Below are 17865 nucleotides of genomic sequence, written 5' to 3'. Positions count from 1 at the left end.
TTGTACAATGATTAAATATCACTTTTTGATATTTATTTCTTTTACCATACAATGCATTTTAAACCAAACCTTTAAATTGCTTAAATAACAATCATCTAAACTCACTTCTTGAGGCTTGGTGTACTTATGTTACGTTATGTTAAAACCTATATCTAATGTTTTCTTAAACTTTTGTGGGTAGATCCTCAAAATGAAGGAGAACAAAAAGGAGAAACAAAACATTTACTAAAAGGTTAAGAAAATTAATTGACCAGACTTTAACACTCTGAATATTCTGATTAGATTATATACTTTTTCACTGTTTTTGCTTTATTGTTCCATGTATCTAACTGCACGAGTAAACAATACCTGTGGCTTATTTGGGTTCCTCTAAGACTGGACATAGTTTCTTCCAAGTTCTGTCTCAGATCAGCTATATTCTTTACAGTTCTCATTCTTCTTGTTTCAGGATCTTCTCCTGCAATCAACCAACCAACCAATGAATACAAGTATGGAAAATACATAAAGCATACCATAAATGTGCAAGACAATATGAACTAGAAAATTTCAATGTTAAAATCAAAACCATGATGAAAATGAGTATAAATGAGAGTACTCCTGAGTCTGAATGACCACGTAATACAAATTAAGACAGTATTGAAACTAATGGCTTGTGAGCACAGGGAAGAAATAAAGTAGACTTTCCTTCTTGAGTGCTGCTTGTTCCTATTTTTCTTGCTTCCTTCCTTCCTGATAGTTTTTTTAAATCAGAATTTTAAGGATTGTTTTTTTTTAATGTATTATTAATTGGATAGTTTATTACTGTTTTTTGTATATGCTGTGAGTCGCCCTGAGTCCTCGGAGAGGGGCAGCATACAAATCCAATTAAAACTTAAAACTTAAACCCTATCTGAAAATCAGAATAGACTGTTACTGTATCCTAAGAATCCAGAAATCTAATCACAGAATAAACAAAGCTAAGCCTATGCTTTATGGTTTCATTCTGCTTTTGTTTTCTTTAAGCCTTCCAGAATTATTATGATTTTACAGTGTATGCTTAAATGTATCATCATTACCACCATCACCAACAGAATAAGCGTATTTCTAAATTACAACATATTTCTTTATTATATACTGCTCAAAAAAATTAAGGGAACACTTAAACAATACACTATAACTCCAAGTAAGTAAAACTTCTGTGAAATCAAACTGTCCACTTAGGAAGCAACACTGATGTACAATAAATTTCACATGATGTCAGCACATTCAACTTTGTACAGAACAAAGTATTCAATGAGAATATTTCATTCATTCAGATCTAGGATGCGTTCTTTGAGTGTTCCCTTTATTTTTTTGAGCACTCTATAGTTTATATATCCAGCTCTAATATACTCATCCTTTCAAAAAGAATAAACTCTTATTTCATTAATCTCTGTTGTTTCCTGATTAGAAAGCAGACCTTCACTAAAACTCTAAGTATGCAATATATTGATAAGGATGAAATAGTGCATATAATTACCTCAATGCTTTGTAGTTAGAAACATAACCTTGAATGCAACTTCACATATTTCTTCTGCTTCTCATATTTTTCTGCTTTTTTGTTGTATTGCTAAAGTAATGAAGTACAGTGGTACCTTGTCTTACGGACTTAATTCTTTCCGTGACCAGGTTCGTAAGTAGAAAAGTTCGTAAGAAGAAACAATTTTCCCCATAGAAATCAATGTAAAAGCAAATAATGTAGTTAAATCCATCTGAAAACTCACCCCTTTTGCCTTGTGCTGCTGGGAATCCCCGCCTCCGGACTTCCATTGCCAGCCAAAGCGCCCGTTCTTGCGTTGCTGGGATTTCCCTGAGCCTCCCCTTGCTGGGATTCAAAGCAGCACTGGCAAAAATGAAGGGAATACCAGCGAGGGGAACCTCAGGTGAATCCCAGCATCGCAAGAATGGGCACATCAGCTGGCAACGGAAGTCCAGAGGCAGGGATTCCCAGTGAAGGGAGTCTCAGGGGAATCCCAGCGCTTTGGCTGGCAACAGACGTCCACAGGCGGGGCATCCCAGCGGCAGCAGCTCGGGTTCATAATTCGGAAGAAGAGGCAAAAAAATCTTAAACACCGGGTTCGTATCTCGAAAAGTTTGTTAGTAGAGGCGTTCATAAGACGAGGTACCACTGTATTCCTAAATACTATGAACCTATTTAAAAGTCAAGCTTTCTGAAAATTGTGTTGCATTTTTAAGCCAAGTAAATTTAATTCAATTTTAAAAAGTTGGTTGGGGAAGTCAGCTGACTTTCAGCATATTGTTTAAGAACATATAAAAATGTAGGCAAGAAATTATGGAATATTATTTCTGCTTCTCAGTATAATGATTTTTGGCTATAATAATTTGTCCAAAGTGTCCAACTTATTTCGGACTATGCAATGGAGAATCAACTGTAATTTTTTTAAAAGTAATTTTTATTGAATATATAGAATCAACTGTAATTTTATAGTTGTGAAGTTGGCATAAAGTGTCTATAAAAATTATAGACTTTCCTGTAATTAACACATAGATTAATAGAATAACAGATTGCAATAAACAACATATGATATACAACAATGGGAATTTTTTTTACTTTTTAGATCAAGGAAAAGAAACATTTTACTAGAAATAGTATGAGTATGTAATATATTTGAGAACCATTTTAGGGAAGGGTTAAATGTTTTATTAGAAGGCAGAAAATGAGACTTCCTTTCTTTCAGCCTTAGAATAGAGAAAACCCCTTCTAAAAATGTTGCTAAAGAATACTGCATGGCCGTGTCTATGTAGTCATCAGAAGTCAGGGTCATAGACACTTTCTGCTTACTGAGATTTGGCAGATTTCAGAGGACCCATCTGCTGGACAGGGTCTAGGACAACCTGTCACAGCCAACTCACTGCAGTCAACTCACTACAGAACAATTCATGGTAGAACAAGTTACATAATATTAAAGAAATGGTGGTGTAGAATCATTAAAGAAAGGATGCAAAAGGAGGGACAACATAAAATATGAATGACAAAAATTAAAATATTTTTAAATTATTTTAAATAATTAAACAAAATTGAATTGTTCTGTAACATGTTGGCTACACCAAGTTGGCCTGTGGCAAATTGGCCACATCAAGTCAGTCATGGTGAATTGTCCTATTCTGTTCTTGAAATATGCAAAAGGGAAACAAAGTACTGAAGCATTTATGTGATATATATAAATAAAGTGTGTAATAAATAATAAATACTGTCTGTGGGTTAAATAACCAGTGCTTTTGGTGCAAAATATTGCACTACATTGCTGTATTATGGGCACTGTATCACAAGCACCCAAAATTCCACAGGAGAAGGTTTTTCAATCATTTTAACATAAAAGTTATTTTCAAAAGATAGCTAAATCAGCAGTAGTAACAGTAGGTACAATCATGTCTGGATAATCACATTATCTGAAGATGATTATCCTATCCACCATAGTCTTTGCTCAAGACTAAACATACCGGTATCTAGCTGGGTCAATCGCCCTTAGGGCATATTTTTAATCATCTTGATTGTCCTTTTCAAAATGTGTGTAATTTCACTGAATCTTGTTAGAATAAACCCATTAGTCAAGGTAGATGTGGCCAAATCAGAATAGAATCAATAAAATATTTCTTACAATTTGGAAATTCAATCTTTATAATGCTGACTCGGTTTGCAATTAATTACGATGGTAATGTCTTCAACCTACCCTGGCTTCATGCTCTGAGGAATCCAGAGCATGATACCATGGTCTTTCAAGACCATGGTCATGCCAATGCAATGCAATGCAATATCTTCATTGCAAATACTATTATCAAGCCAGATATTATATAACTTATATCTGTGCACTTGACTGTGTCCCAATCTAGTGCATTTACTTCTATTAAAATTTCATTCTGTTACTTTTAATCCACCTCGAACCTGTCAAGATTGCTTTGAATTTTATTATTTATTCCACAATGTAAACTAATCCTATTCAATTTTGCAACCTTTGAAAACAAAGAAGCACTCACTTTATCCTTTTATCTGGTAATTAATATTGAAATACTGTATTGAAAATCTGTCTTGGGAATTGGTAACTGTGGACTTGAATAATAATTTAGTCCTATACTATATTTACTATTATAGTAAAACATGCTATTGATAAGGATTAGTATTTGCTTGAAAACACTAACATCAGAAAGAAGACATTATCACTCTGGAATGAAAATATGTTTGTATAAATAATTACTATATAAAACAGTTATGGACAATTAGTGTTCACATGCTTGCAATTCTAGAAAAGGAGCAGCAGAACCTAGGGTGGAGTGAAAAGAGTGATCATTCTAAAATCCCTACATAGTCACAAACGAATTAAGTCCAATCCCCCTTGAGTCCCATTGACCCATACTTAATTTGACTGTGTCACAAATTAAATCTTTCATTTACTTCTATTAACTCTAACTAGATGTTGACTGTTAGTTGAGAAGACTCCTGTTCATAGTCCTTTAGCTATAAATCAGTTTAATTGAACCTTCACTTGTCGACTTGGTCTTTCATGCCTGACAACAATCTATTTAAACTGAGGAATGATTATGCATTTTATATGCCCTGCACTTGCATCTTTGTATCCTGGAATTTATTTCATTTGCTGATGTCTTCCTAACAGGAGTCTTCTTTCTGTACAAACAGAAGATGAATCCTCAAAAGCAAAAATGTATGCTTGGAAAAACATTTGTCCTTCTGTCATTTGTTTCTTTGTCCTACATATTTAGCAATAAACACGTCCAATCTCAGGTTTTTCTAGCACGTTTTTTTCTGAGTATCTAATTTTTTTAGTGAGCAATTATATTTATATATCATAAATATAATATGTAATAAAATGACATTTTATATCATATTAATCTGTGGATGACCTCGACATTATATGACTATATATGACTACAGAAATATATAACTTTGTTTATGTTTGTATTTTGCTCTATATTCAAAGCATATAGGAGTTTATATGTGTACATCCTAACCAGTGAAGGGCTGCATTTTTTTTCACTACTACACTGTGGGCATGGCTTATTTTGTGGACGTGGCTTGCTGGCCATGTGACTAGGTGGGAGTGGTTTGACGATCATGTGACCGGGGATGGCTTAAAGGTCATGTGATTGGCTTAAAGGTGGCCAACTTGATGTCATTCATGTCAAGGGTTTGGGTTAGGGTTAGGGTAGGATTAGGTTACCTGGCCGCTCCTCACCTCAAAAGATACAATTTCCCTATCTATTTACTATTACTGAACTTTGAAAATATACTATTTAATTCTATGTATATGTATATATGCCATATGTGTACATACATGTAACACATAGGCACACAAAAATATACATTATCTACTATATGTGTACGTACACACATATGCACAACTCTTTTACACATTCAACTTCACTTATACGGTACATATTATACACATTAAACCTCATTTACTGTGATAGGAAAAACATCCCAGAGCCCAGAAGGGGAAAAAAGGGAAAAAAATAAAAAAAAATTCTACCGGTTCTGCGTACCTGACCATACCCATAGGAGCCCGTCACTGATCCTAACCTAATTGCAAATATAATGTGCAATAACATATAGTTGCCATAAAAAGTCTACACATATCTGGTAAAATATCAGGACTTTCAGATGTAAAAAAATATATCAGAAGAATAATCACTTTAAAATTCTTTTCATCTTTAATATATAATATTATAATAATATATAATATAATACAATACAATGCAATACAATGCAATACAATACAATACAATACAATACAATAAAATAAGATACATAGTTCAGTTGAAAAGCAAAATAAAATATTTTAGGGGAAAATAATAAAAATGTACACTGTCATGGTTGCATATGTGTGCACATCAGGTGGGGGTTGCTGCTCCTGCCACTATCGATGTGCTGTGCATGCAACTCCACATCTCCGGCATGCGTGTGTGTGCCTCCAAGCAAAATCTTGTGAAGGTACACATGCATGCATGAGATTTCAGCAATTTTTTTACTTCCATGCATGCACCGAAGCAAAAGATTGCTGAAATTTCATTCACACACACATTCCCTCACAAGATTTTGCTTTCTGTGCATGCACATGCACACTGGTGATTCGAAGCTGTGCACCCAACTCTATTTTTACTACTGGTATGATGGCGTCAACCATACTGGTAGGAACCCTCTACTGGTACACACCCTTTTATGAGTAGGCATATGGCTGTATTTAGAATTAATCAATCACATTCAAACATGTTTCATAGTAGCCAGTACACATCTGCCACAATTAAAGTTATTCTGACCAAGACCATGTAACATTCAGTAGGATTTATCTGACAAAAGCCATGGTTTGAAAATTGCTTTCAAGGATCAAAAGGATCTGTCAGGGCTTTTCCCTGCTTGGGCATTTAGGAAAGAAAGATCCATCATTTCATTTTAGTGAAATGCACCCTTTTACTAAAGCCAGATGGTAACAGAATAAGCAAAGCAAAAATCTGAATATTCCTATGTAAATCCAGTGCTTTTCCTTTCTCCCAAGTTCTCCCCCATTTGCTCCTTTTATAAATGTCCAAGATTACTCAAACTAGGTGTTTTGGAAACAGCCCTGCATTTTGGTGCCTTTTGGTGGGTGTTTGCATTCTGTTCTCACACTTGTGTTCTTGGATCTTCCAGGCTCTGTTCCAGCCTGGCACCTCTGGTTCATCCTGTCATTCTTTCATTCCCCTCCCTATATCCCCTTGCTCCTCTCTTCCTCCTTTTATGTCAGAATGCTAAAGCAATGCAATGGTAGATCTGACAGGATCTCATTGCTTGAAGGTATCAGTCAGGAGAAAGATAGAAAGAAATTTCCAAGATTTTGGATATACAGTACTATGGAATATAGTGAAGGCAGTCATCAACAAATGGAGAAAATATAGCACAACAGTGACATAACCGAGAACTGAATGTCATTCCAAATTTGATAAAGAATCAGAGAGGCTATCTAAAGACCTACAGCAGCATTACAAGAGCTGAAGGAATTTCTGGCAAGAACTGATTGTGACAACCATCTCCCTTATTCTTCATATTAATGTGCTGTGAGGTAAGATGGCAAGATGGAAGCCTCTTGTTACAAAGAAACATATCCAAGCCTGACTACATTATTTTTCAAAAACCTACATCAAGTCTGACAAAAGCACATTGGAAAATATGTTATGGTATGCAGACACCAAGATTAAACATTATGGCCATAATTTCCAAAAGTATGTTTGGCACAAAAAGAATACTGCACATCACCAAAAGTACATAATACTCACAATGAAGCATGGTGATGGCATCATTATGCTTTGAAGGTGGATTGTTTTAGTCAAGGTGGACAGAATTATGAACCATTCCAAATATCAATCAATTTTGGCAGAAAATCTTTAGGCCTTCATTAAAATGCTGAAGATGAAGATAAATTTCATCTTTCAACATAATAATAACCCAAAGCATACCTCCAAATCAACAACAGATTGGTTTCAACTAGAAGACGATTGAAGTTGTAGAATGGCACAGCCAGCACCCAGACTTGAATCCAATTGACAGTATGTGGGGTGACCTGAAAAGGACTGTCCATAAAAGATGCCTTTGCAACCTGAAAAATTTGTAGCACTTTTGCAAGAAAGAACAGGCAAAGATTCCCAATGCTAATTGACTCCCAGTTCAAAAAACTGAATGCTGCCATTAAAATCAAAAGAAGCTTCAAGAAAGCATTATATTAAGGTTATGCATACTTATGCAACCAGGTTATTGTATGCTTTTATTGTTATTTTTTTTTAAAAAAAAATGCTTTTCAGTTGAATTGTACAACTTATATGTTATATTGTAAGTGGAAAATATTCTGAAATTATTTATCTTGGTGTTTTGTTTGGTTTTTTACATATGGTTGTAGATTTTTATATCCATTGCATAGGTAGAAATAGTGAACAACTTGTAGGACTCTTTTTCTATGTTCAGACAGTTTACAGACAAGAGGTCACATTTCTTTTTATATTATATGGATCAGTGGTTCTCAACCTTGGGGTCGGGACCCCTTTGGAAGTCGAACAACCATTTTACAGGGGTCGCCTAAAACCATGGGAAAAGACAAATTTGCAATGGTGTTAGCAACTAAAGCTTCTATTCTGGCATCTCGGAACATATTTTTACAATCCAACCAATCAGGCGTTTACAGGCGGGTGTCCCTCTGACCTCTTGCCAATCAGCTTAAAGATCTGTTGGAAGAATTGCTGCTAAACTTATAGTTGGGGGTCAGCACAAGATGAGGAACTGTATTAAGGGGTCATGGCATTAGAAAGGTTGAGAACCACTGATATGGATTAATTATATAAGTGAAATGAAATGTCATTTCTTGATTTCAAATGGATAAATTGAGACATTAGAACAGAACAGAATAGAGTAAGGTTTTTTATTGGCCAAGTGTGATTGGACACACAAGGAATTGGTGCATATGCTCTTAGTGTATATAAAAGAATATAGATTTGTCAAGAATCATGTGGTACAACACTTAATGATTGTCATAGGGGTCAAATAAGCAATGAAGAAACAATCAATATTTTAAAAAATCTTATGCAGTTGTATAAGCTATTTTTACCACATCTTTCCAACATTCTCTAATTAAAAAAATAATACTATTGCTTTTTATTATGTCACATTAATAAAATATTTCCATCTTAGGAACATTCAATATCACTTACATGTACATACATACATACATACATACATATTTGAATTGTAACATGATTATTTGTCTACAAAAATATAATCAATCAATCATCCCTACCTAGATACATATCCAACTATATCAGCATTATGGAAATATGCTGTATAGCAAAAGTCAAAGTTTGAATCAAGTTTTTTCCTGGATTCATGTATCAGCAACAAAATCAGACATATTTTTCTTCCATACTTTTAATCGTTTCCTAGTTTTACATTGCATTGCTTTAGCAATGGAATACTGCTATAAAATTCTTGAATCCATCATTTTGAACAGACATATATTTAAATGGAGATCACAAGTACAACTGGCTTGAAAATAAATGCTTTACAACCCCTATGTTTTTGATAAGCTATAGCAACTTGCTTGCATCATATATAGATCAGATGTAAAGCCTCCAGACACAAGATTCTGTTTTAATGATATTACACAGGGATATTATTTTTAATTAAATATTTTTAAAGTAGAGTAGAAGGTAAACTATGATATTGCTTAAATAAAAAAGCTTTAGTAAGTTTTATATTAATGAAATGGAAAATTATTAATATAGAATAAGAATAGTTGTGAATACATTTGAAGTCTTTCTAGTAAGATAGAATTCACATTAATATTTAGAGAAAAAAACCAAGAATGCATCTTCATACCGTCCTTCCCAAATTGAGGTCGAAGGAAAAGCTAGCATGACTGTCAAATACTCCCATGTGTCAGGTTCAAACAGGAATAAAATTATTAAAGTTTTCTTCTTTTGCTGCTTCAAGATTAATTTAATATAACTTTATTTTATGATGAAAATTGGGTGACATCACTGGCATGACTTCAAAATGCCAAAAAGTTTTAAATCAATGGTCTGTGAATCTAACTGAAAAAAGAATGTGATACACCGTGCTTCATCATACTATATAGACAAAAATATGCTGCAAGGACAGTATATTGTAAAAAAAATGTATGATTATTATTAACCGAGTCTCTCCCATGCAGTATATTATTACTTAGTAATTATTTTATCATGTCAAACAGAAGTTAACTTACCCAAATAATCATTGTAAAGTGCTTGTTCTAAGTCTCCAAGCATTGTCCTTATAACATCCTCATCAAGCTGTGCAGTCCCTTCACGTAAACAACCTTCCTCTTCTACCACCCAGGATTGGCTAGTAATTTTTGACTTAAAGGACACATCTTCTTCACTCAACTTGCTTGTCTCCCCTTGAACAGCTTCATCAACCAGGTATCCTCTGAGCCTTTGGCATGAGGCTCTGGGTCCAACAGGTGGTAGTTCTTCCATTTCCCATGGTGACTTGTTGCTGGCATGGTAAAGGGAGTGTGCTGATTTTGACAGTGTTTTAGAAAGTAAGCCTCTACTCCCAAGCTCTGACTGATGAAGACCCTGGCTAGGTTTTGAGGCACTGCCAAACCAGTTTTCTCTGGAAGAATATTTCTTTTTTTCAGTTTCATTTAGGAGAGTAAGATTAGTCAGAGATTTCTGTTTCTGGAGACGAGCACTTCTGTTTCTTGCATCCTTGCCTCTGAACACTGAAAGTTCAGCAGATCGTTGCATAGTTTTATCCAAAGGCTCAACACAAATCAAATGTCACATTTCTAGCTGCAGAGAAGGCAAGATCTTTCAGCAATAGAACTAACCTTTCAGCAGTACCCAGTTTACATGCCCTGTAGCTCCTCATTCCTCCGGTGTCCAAAAAGCACAGCATAAGCATTCCAGAGTGCAGGCTATTAAGGACTAGACAGGCACAGTCATTTTGATTCTTTTCATGCTAAGCTAGTCTTTTCCAGTCTGTTATAATCATTTTAGAGGAATTTATTTCAAGCAGAAGGATAGTTGCTTAAACAATCTACTCCAGCATAGAAATAAACATAAAAGCCAGTGATGTTTCCTTCTATCATCCAATCATCATTCTCCTTCGGATTAATAGGACTGCATCCTTCTCTGTGGCTGCTGTTTTCTGAAATCCAAAAGTAAACTGCAAGTGCCAATGACCGTCTTCTCACAGGCTCCCTCACCAGATCATGACTGATTCCTGCCTGCAGATCTTTACTTTGGATAGCTAATAGAAAAGCAAGTGCAGCCAAGCACGTCAGAGCTCAATAAGACCCAAATTAACCAAGGAAGCAAAGCTCTGTGAAAGCTTCCTTGCGTTTTAGTATTCAACGTGCATTCCCAGATCTATGGCTGTTCTCTATAACTGCAGTGAATGCTGCTGGCTGCCATGGCAGCAAACAGCTTGGCAAATTAAAACAGAAGGACCCAACCCTCTGCAATTCTGCAAATACTGAGTTTAAGGATACAGCACAAGCTAAATGGGGTGGGCATTAACTTAACACTCCCTGGAATGTCTTCCTTCCTTCCTTCCTTCCTTCCTTCCTTCCTTCCTTCCTTCCTTCCTTCCTTCCTTCCTTCCCTGGCTAAAGTTGAAGTGGCTTTTGAATCTTGCAATATACTGAAAAGGTTCCTTGCTATAGTGTAATAGAGAATTTGAGGAAAAAGCAGTATTGCTGTCTATGGAAATGCTACAAAGTAAAATAGATTTTACTCCTTTTATACAGTAACACTTTTAATTTCTGATTCATTGTGAAATTACAATTAATTAGAAATGTTAAGAAAAAAAACAAGTTTTTGGAACCTGCTGAAAAAAATCAATGTCAGATGGAACTGACTACCAAATTCCAAAGTAGAAATCTTAGGTAGGGGAAAAAAGTATACATATTTGCATAAAATATATGGGCATAAAGGTACCTTAAGAAGAGAAAACGTAGTTCTTCCCAAAATTTAATCATGCAGCTAAAAACTGCATGAGATTCTAAATGAGATATGAAAGGATGCATATGTGATCTAAGATTACTTTTGATTAGTCTTTAGCACAGATTTAAAAATAAATCTTATCTGACAAGCTAAAATACATTTGTAACACTCAGTCATACTTATAGATATACAAAACTTCCAGAACAAAATAATACTAATAAACATATTCCTACAAATGAAAAAAGAGATAGAAATGAATTTTCATTAACTTCTTGAAAAATTGTGTAATTTCACCAAAAAATGGCTTTATCTATAATATGAAATGTGTATCAATTTTTTTGCCAAACTTCAGACAGTTACAATTATAAATATCTATTCTACTGAATATTCTATCTTGCTAGCTTTAGCTTTAAAATATTATTTAAACCTTGCTTAAACCATGCTTTGCATTTTGATTAGTTCTGATTCTAATAATTAATTTCCAATTTAATGATATTAGAAATAATATGTGATCTTGATGGGAGTAGCTACATGCCAATATTAATTCTCAATAATACAGAAAAGCATGTATTATATATAATGTATAATTTTTGTATGCACATTATGCACTTTAGATGAAATAATTAGTTTAGGAATCAATTGCATTCAATCATAATTTATAAAATGCCATATACCTTTGGGTTTTTAAAATTTCTCCTTGCAGAGAATTTTAGAACATTTGAAGCAGCTACTCTGACAGCATGCTCAAAGAAGTAATCTTATTCTATTTAGCCTATAACTTTTGTTCTGTTACCAACATGCCTGAAATAAAATATATGACTAAATGTAACATGCTGCTTATGTCAAGATATATGAACTATTGCAAGTATTTTTTTTTAAAAAAATAATTTTATAGGTCCTCATCAAGCATTCTATCCATCTGCAGTACAAAGGCACAAGTAGGGCTCCATCTGGCAAGTATAAAATATAGGAAAGTGTAATTAAACAAAACTTGTTCTTTTGGGGGTAATTTACAACACAAATTATATTTTGTTTTGAAGAAAACATATGACGTAAATTGACCACTAAATATCTAAAAGAAGAAGAATTTGCAAATGCATTTTAAGGACCCTTAGACTTTACTTATATAGATTAGATTTATTGGATTTATATGCCGCCCCTCTCCGCAAACTCGTACCGGAATACTGTCTTTAATCAAAATAGTTCTGAAGGCACACACACGCCTTCAAAACTGGGTTGAATAAATAATAGCTGTCTGGGTTGAATAAATAATAGCTAAATACACAAAATTGTAGCATGTTTTCTCAAATAAGAGAATATAATTGCATAGCATAATATTTAAATAGACATTCAGTTACAGTAGTCAGGAATTGAGCAATGGTGCCGGCACAGTAGCAAATTAAAGAACTGAAGCAATAATGAATACAAATCCAAAACATTTTTAACAAGAAAAGCTCAACTTCCTAAGTTTAGAAGAAATGATTTTTGATCTTGGATTACAAACATGTATCCACAGATAGATAGATAGATAGATAGATAGATAGATAGATAGATAGATAGATAGATAGATAGATAGATAGATAGTAAGAGAGTAAGAGAGTAAGAGAGAAAGAGAGGGAGAAGGAGAGAGGGAGAGAGAGAGAGAGAATTGGATTTCTAGGCCATCCTTCTCCAACAGATTCAGAGCAGCTTATACGATAAAATCAATAATAATAATAATAATAATAATAATAATAATAATAATAATAATAATTTGAAAACCATCGGAATTGACAAAATCTCTATCTGTCAATTGCAAAAGGCCGCTTTGCTGGGATCGGCAAACATAATTCGCCGCTACATCACGCAGTCCTAGGTGCTTGGGAAGAGCCCGACTGGTGATGAAATACGAAATCCAGCATAGTGATCTCGTTTGCTGTGTTGTATTGACATAATAATAACAATGATAATGATAATGATTTATTAGATTTGTATGCCGCCCCTCTCCGAGGACTCTCTGAGTACAATACAAAGTACAAAATAAATGAAACCCAATATAAAAACCCAATCTACAACCCTAAGCAATTAAAAGCATTAAACTAAAATCCAATCATACTCATTCACTCATACTATCAGCCAGAGCAAAAGTGGAATACTCAACAGTCCCAAGCCTGCCGGCAAATATGTGTTTTTAGAGCCTTACAAAAGGCCAGGAGGGTGGTGGCAGCACAAATCTCTGGGGGGAGTTGATTCCAAAGATTGTAACTGCCACAGAGAAGGCCACAGAGAAGAACCTTGGAAGGAATTGTGGATTAGTAGAGGAAATACTTGTTGGAGAAGCATGGAATTTATGTGGAATAAATGGCTACTCCACTACAGGATACAAAATGCATAGCATCAGTTCAATATTAATGGCTACTAAAAGAGCATATCAATGTCATAGCTGCCATTCACAGACTTGATTTAGCAGACTTTGTAGACAAGAATAAAAAAACCATTATCTTACCCCTTCCCCCAAGTTATGGATATTTTTGATACACATGAAATTGTTTAGATAATTTCCATATGCTAACTTAAAAATGCATTTTATTTACATCATTTATATAATGATCAAATAATGCATATGATGTGTATTATATAATATGATATAATTAGGTAATTATTTCAATCACTCCAAACGATCTAATTTTGGGTTTAATGGACGGGAATAATTGATAGCCTATTTCCCCAAGTGGTCTATTAAAGTAAGGTTTCACTGTTGAAACAATAAAAGGGCAAGTCACCATTCAAGTTTCTTATCTTGCACATAAATACAACATCCACTGCCCTGGATAAAATGAATGGAATAAAAATGCTTAAACATTGCATCCACTCTTGTATGTCCTTTTTAAGAAAGCAGGAATGTTTAAATCCACTGTGACTGTCATCAGAAATAATGATATCTCATGAGAAATTCCATTACCATGGTAGTAAGATGCAATAGCTAAGCATTTTGTTTCTTGTTGCTTTTGCACATCAATTTATTCAAGGAACAAAAAGAAAACCCTACAGATAATATCAAAATCAGCATGACAACAAACATACAAATAGGAAACAATAATAAATATTCCCTGATGATGAAATATTCATACACATAAAAAGCACCTACTCCATAAGTGAACTATTCAAAAAACAATGTTCATTAATACCACATGTGGATATTTGCAACCTGCTGTTCAAATAAAAATTAACCTATTTTAGCAAAGATTTCACACTCTAGTCTCTTCTGACTCACATATCTGTTTCCCACTTTTTACTTTCTTTGAGCATCTCACTATCACTAAAGTAGTAATAAGCTTCCTATAAAGTCCATTATTCTTTTTTACACTTTCTGTGATAGACTGGAGCAGAGGTGGAAAACCCATTACAGAAAGAAGACTGGTATCTCTCTCTCAATAGTCTAATAGCCTGATGACTTCTGTATATTTCAGTGTGGCAGTGCAATACACACAGGAATGTTGTAGGCACTTTTATATCTAGAAATTTTGTGTGTAATGCAAGTTCCTATGAACATATTGCATAGTGGTAAACTCAAATGGTGGGCTGATGACTATTTCGTTAAACTAAATATAAAAATTATATTAATTGTATAGGAAAATGCTCAAATTTTGGCCAATTAAAACATTCAATTTTTAATTAAGTAATCAGCAATTTTAAATAAATAATTTTAAAAAACCAGAATTGACTGGAGAATCAGATATTACTGATATAAGGTAAAACCAGGGGTGGGCTACTGCCCGGACGGGGGGACACGCAGTGCGATAGTGAAAATGGAGCTCCACCCCAGAGCACCCAATTTGCACAGAAATATGTTGAAAGAAAATGCAGGGCGTCCTGCATAAGCCACGTCCACAGTGTGATAGTAAAAATTTGGGTAGCCCTTTGCTGGGTAAAACTCAAAAAATTAGAATATCATACAAAAGTTCATTTATTTTAGTAATGCAACTTAAAAGGTGAAATGTAATATATGAGAGAGACTCATTACATGCAAGGCAAGATAGTTCAAGCTGTGATTGTCATAATTATGATGATTATGGGGTACAGCTCATGAAAACCCCAAATCCACCATCTCAGAAAATGAGAATAATACATGCGATCAATAAAATAAGGATTGTACATAGAATATCAGACCTCTGAAAAGTATAAGCATGCATATGTACCAGAACTCGGTTTGGCCCCCTTCTACTTAATAAATAAAACTCATTGTGGTTAGCAATGCATCCTCCAGGTAAATTTAGATTTAATCTGATTAAAATGTAAATTCATTCAAAGAATGTATTAAAAAAATTGCCTCCTGAAATAAAAAGTGTGTCAACTTTCTGTTTAATGACACATTTATATGCACATTACATAATTTTTCATATCTATGTTTGCATGTAATGGATAAACTGATTACATGTAAACTCAAGGCAAAATGTTTCTCTTTGGTATAACTTTTACCATTAGGAATTACTTATTTTGGTTGAAATACAGTGGTCCCTCGACTTGCGCGTTCTCGATTAGCGCGAAACGCTGCAACGCGGTTTTTCAAAAAATATTATTTAAAAAATAAAATATTACAATATTATTTTAAAAAAAAAATTTTTTAAAAAAAAATTTTTTTTTTATTCTGTTCCCTGAATGGAGACCGCTGGCCGCTCAATCGGGCCGGCAGGGAACAGAATGGAGCCTTCCGCGGCGGGGCTGGGGGAGCCGAGCCCAGCCCCGTGACATTCGCTTTCCTGCCACCCGCAGCCGAGTGATCGTGGGCTCCTTCGCAACCTCAGAGAGCTTCCTGGTTTTCGTGAGCTTTCATGCCCAGGAAGCTCTCCGAGGTTGCGAAGGAGCCCAGGATCACTCGGCTGCAGGAAAGCGAATGTCACGGGGCTGGGCTCGGCTCCCCCAGCCCCGCCGCGGAAGGCTCCATTCTGTTCCCTGAATGGAGACCGCCGGCCGCTCAATCGGGCCGGCAGGGAACAGAATGGAGCGTTCCGCGGCGGGGCTGCTATGGGGGGGGAGACGAGCCCAGCCCCGTGACATTCGTTTTCCTGCCGCCGGCAGCCGAGTGATCCTGGGCTCCTTCGCAACCTCGGAGAGCTTCCTGGGCATGAAAGCTCACGAAAACCAGGAAGCTCTCTGAGGTTGCGAAGGAGCCCACGATCACTCGGCTGCAAGCGGGAGGAAGGCGAATCCCACGGGGCTGGGCTCGGTTATCCCCCCGGCTCCCCTCCTACCAGCCCCGCCGCGGAAGGCTCCATTCTGTTCCCTGAATGGAGACCGCGGGCCGCTCAATCGGGCCGGCAGGGAACAGAATGGAGCGTTCCGCGGCGGGGCTGGGGGAGCCGAGCCCAGCCCCGTGACATTCGCTTTCCTGCCACCCGATTGAGCGGCCCGCGGTCTCCATTCAGGGAACAGAATGGAGCCTTCCGTGGCGGGGCTGGTAGGAGGGGAGCCGGGGGGATAACCGAGCCCAGCCCCGTGGGATTCGCCTTCCTCCCGCTTGCAGCCGAGTGATCGTGGGCTCCTTCGCAACCTCAGAGAGCTTCCTGGTTTTCGTGAGCTTTCATGCCCAGGAAGCTCTCCGAGGTTGCGAAGGTTACATCTTCCGCTGCCAGCCAGGCCATGCTGGCGGCAGCGGAACAATCGCTGGCTGTCAACTTTTCTTTTTAAAACTGGGCAGGAGCTGACTTGCCTCCCCAGTGCTAAAAAGAAAAGTTGACAGCCAGCGCTGCGAAACCTTCTTGCGACACCTCTCTTCTTTCCCCCCCTCCCTCTCAGGCAACCCATTCACATGCCATTAACTTGCACTGAGCAAGAGACGCACCCTTCTCGCCATCTCGTCGCGCGCGGGTGGGCGTGGCAGACAAAAGACTGCCGCTATTCCAGAGGGGGCATTCCGATTTTCGAAAGAGATGGGAAAGGGGCGGGGCGGCTCGAGTCACGTGACCCGGAGCGCTCCCGGCGAAATGAATGACTTTTTAAAAAAGGGGGTTCAGGCTCAGGAGGACCACGGAAAGCTGCGAAGATGGCGGCGTCGGCGTTTGGTGGCAGGGGGATTCTGGCGGCTGGTCTCCTTCGCAGTCACGTGGCCATCGTGACGGGCGGAGGCACGGGCATCGGCAAGGCTATCGCTGCTGAGTTGCTGCATCTCGGTGGGCAACGGAGCTCCCAAAGGAGAGAGACGAGTAGCCTCTCTGGCAGCGGGCTGATTTCTCCTCCCTTGAGGGAATGGGAGACTCCCTGTTATGGATGGTAGCTTTAGGACTTGGACAAGAGTGACAGGATGTCTCTGGAGATTCTCAGTCTTCCATGGTTGTCCCAAAAGTGCTTTCTTTCAAAAGGCAACTGGACTTTCTTGATTACAGTGAT

The 17865-nt window shown here is 36.7% G+C and overlaps 1 protein-coding gene across 1 annotated transcript in view; it reads right to left on the bottom strand.

The window, feature by feature from the left end:
- Positions 1–17865, bottom strand: part of NAV3 (neuron navigator 3) — a 491922-nt gene that overhangs the window by 121583 nt on the left and 352474 nt on the right. The window contains exon 10 of the mRNA XM_070755761.1: positions 349–457. Coding sequence (XP_070611862.1) covers positions 349–457 — 109 coding nt within the window. The remainder of the gene's footprint in view (positions 1–348; positions 458–17865) is intronic.

The sequence above is a fragment of the Erythrolamprus reginae genome, chromosome 6 (genome assembly GCF_031021105.1).
Source record: "Erythrolamprus reginae isolate rEryReg1 chromosome 6, rEryReg1.hap1, whole genome shotgun sequence".
In the NCBI taxonomy this organism is placed as follows: Eukaryota; Metazoa; Chordata; class Lepidosauria; order Squamata; family Dipsadidae; genus Erythrolamprus; species Erythrolamprus reginae.
Note: the sequence above shows the minus strand (reverse complement) of the source record. Positions and strands in the feature narration are given on the sequence as shown.